This window comes from Engraulis encrasicolus, chromosome 11 (assembly GCF_034702125.1).
Source record: "Engraulis encrasicolus isolate BLACKSEA-1 chromosome 11, IST_EnEncr_1.0, whole genome shotgun sequence".
NCBI lineage: Eukaryota > Metazoa > Chordata > Actinopteri > Clupeiformes > Engraulidae > Engraulis > Engraulis encrasicolus.
The window spans coordinates 52,146,163-52,147,949 of record NC_085867.1 but is presented as its reverse complement, the minus strand read 5'-3'; the positions used below and the strand labels follow the sequence as shown (position 1 = coordinate 52,147,949).

The window sequence follows — 1,787 nt, the reverse complement described above, 5'->3', positions numbered from 1 at the left end:
GGCATGAATACCCAGTTTGTTTAATGTCCGTAGTAGCGTAGGCTACAGCAAGGACTAATATTTTTTTCTAGAAATATCTCTTCAAACTTGTGCTCTGTTTGTGAAAAAATAAATGCAATATATGACCACTGCTGGCTGAAATATTCAAGACTCCTCTTTGTAAGACCCCATTTTACTGATGCTACAGGCTGTTAGTCTACACTTTATGTTTAGTTGTAAGTGTAACGGCGAACGTGTGCCATATAATAGGCGCTTGGCCCCCACAAACAAGAACATGTCTATTTAGGATGGGGGAAAAACGATAATTCTGTTAACTTGTTACCACAACAGGTTTGTTGAGATTCCCTTTCCCGTGTTGCTGTTGCACACTCAGTGCTGCCAGTGTAGTTTATCCCCCTTTGCCCGCGTGCGCCGCTCGGAGGAGCTCACAGACCTCATATTCTCGGCAAATGACTTCCAGAGCACAGCACGAGAACAGCACGCGACCGCTGCATCTCTGCATGGAGATGGCAGAGCTTAACCGTGAGACCTGTGGTGCTGTTCGTCTGTCATTGCAAGGCTATTGTACACGAGTGACAGACACATGAGCACCTTTAAGCAGCGTCCTTGACTCGAGCCGCTCGACATTCCGTAAAACGTAAAGCGGGCGCTGTCTCTCAGATTTTCAGAACCAGTCGCTGTCCATCCGAGTGCGTCGTGCCGCCCCCCTTGCATTCTGACTTGAGCACTACTCGTGCACTGCCTCGTGTTCTCCAAAACCAATAAAAAACAACTAAATAAATATATGAATCATAGCCTCTTAGTTGCTGTGCGTGTGTTTGTTTCACAATAGAGCATAGCTTCCGAACGTGGAAGCAGTTACGTCCGCTCAACAGAAAATACAGAGCGAGACTGAGGGGAAAAAACACGTATTGAGCGTTATTAAAAAGCCGTTGCCTCAGTCTAGCCACCCATAACAACGCTTTCATTTTGGTGATTTACAATGCTTTCAGATGTAAAATCATTCTTCTCTAATTTATGAATTGCATGCATGTGTTTCTTTGAGGTACGGCACAAAGAACTGTGTGGTTTCGATATTCTTCTTTATTTATAGTGCCTGTGCCTCGGCGGAGCGTACCATGTAGCTGTGGAGGAGAGAATGGGGGAGGCAGAGCGTTGTGTGACACCAACAGCGAGTTTTCTAGTCGCGTTTCTCGGTCGCGCAACTCCCCGCCGCCCCGTTGCCTCTTGAGCTTGCCCTGTCTGTTTAAACCAAGAGGACACCCATACCGACTCCTTAAAGCAAAAAAAAAGAAGGGTGGCTAGAAGCAGGGGCGAGGGAAGCGGAGGTGTAAATAGGCAGGCGAAAGCGCTCGTTCTCTCTCTCTCTCTCCCTTTTATGAAATGAAGGAGTGAATTATTAAATAGGGCACACACTCTCACTCACACACATACATACACAGGGATCACGCCTCCACCGGGATCAGGCGGACGCTGGCGCCTTCCGTTTTTCATTTCATCCTGACGGCACATCTATTCGTTTGTAAATATTTGCCGAGGTTATAAATAGTGTCGGGATTTTTTTTATACCTGCACGTCTTACCATATCTATGTATAATTTCTATATTTAAAAGGGAAAGTATACTTATTTATATCCTCTTGAACATCCCACTCGCCGTCGCCTCTACACTGGAAGAGAAACTCCTTTGCCGTAAGAAGATGGCAACTTTAACCAACGGACAAGTGGACGGCTCAGTTCACGCCGGAGGAGCCAGCACAAACGGGCTCGTGAACGGAATAAGCCACCA

General features: G+C 46.5%; 1 protein-coding gene across 1 annotated transcript in view; it reads left to right on the top strand.

Moving 5' to 3' along the window:
• Positions 1-1,556: 1,556 nt before the first annotated feature.
• Positions 1,557-1,787, top strand: part of celf4 (CUGBP, Elav-like family member 4) — a 126,892-nt gene continuing 126,661 nt past the window's right edge. Inside the window, exon 1 of the mRNA XM_063210950.1 lies at positions 1,557-1,787. This exon is cut by the window's right edge and continues 173 nt beyond it. Coding sequence (XP_063067020.1) covers positions 1,699-1,787 — 89 coding nt within the window. The 5' untranslated portion in view covers positions 1,557-1,698.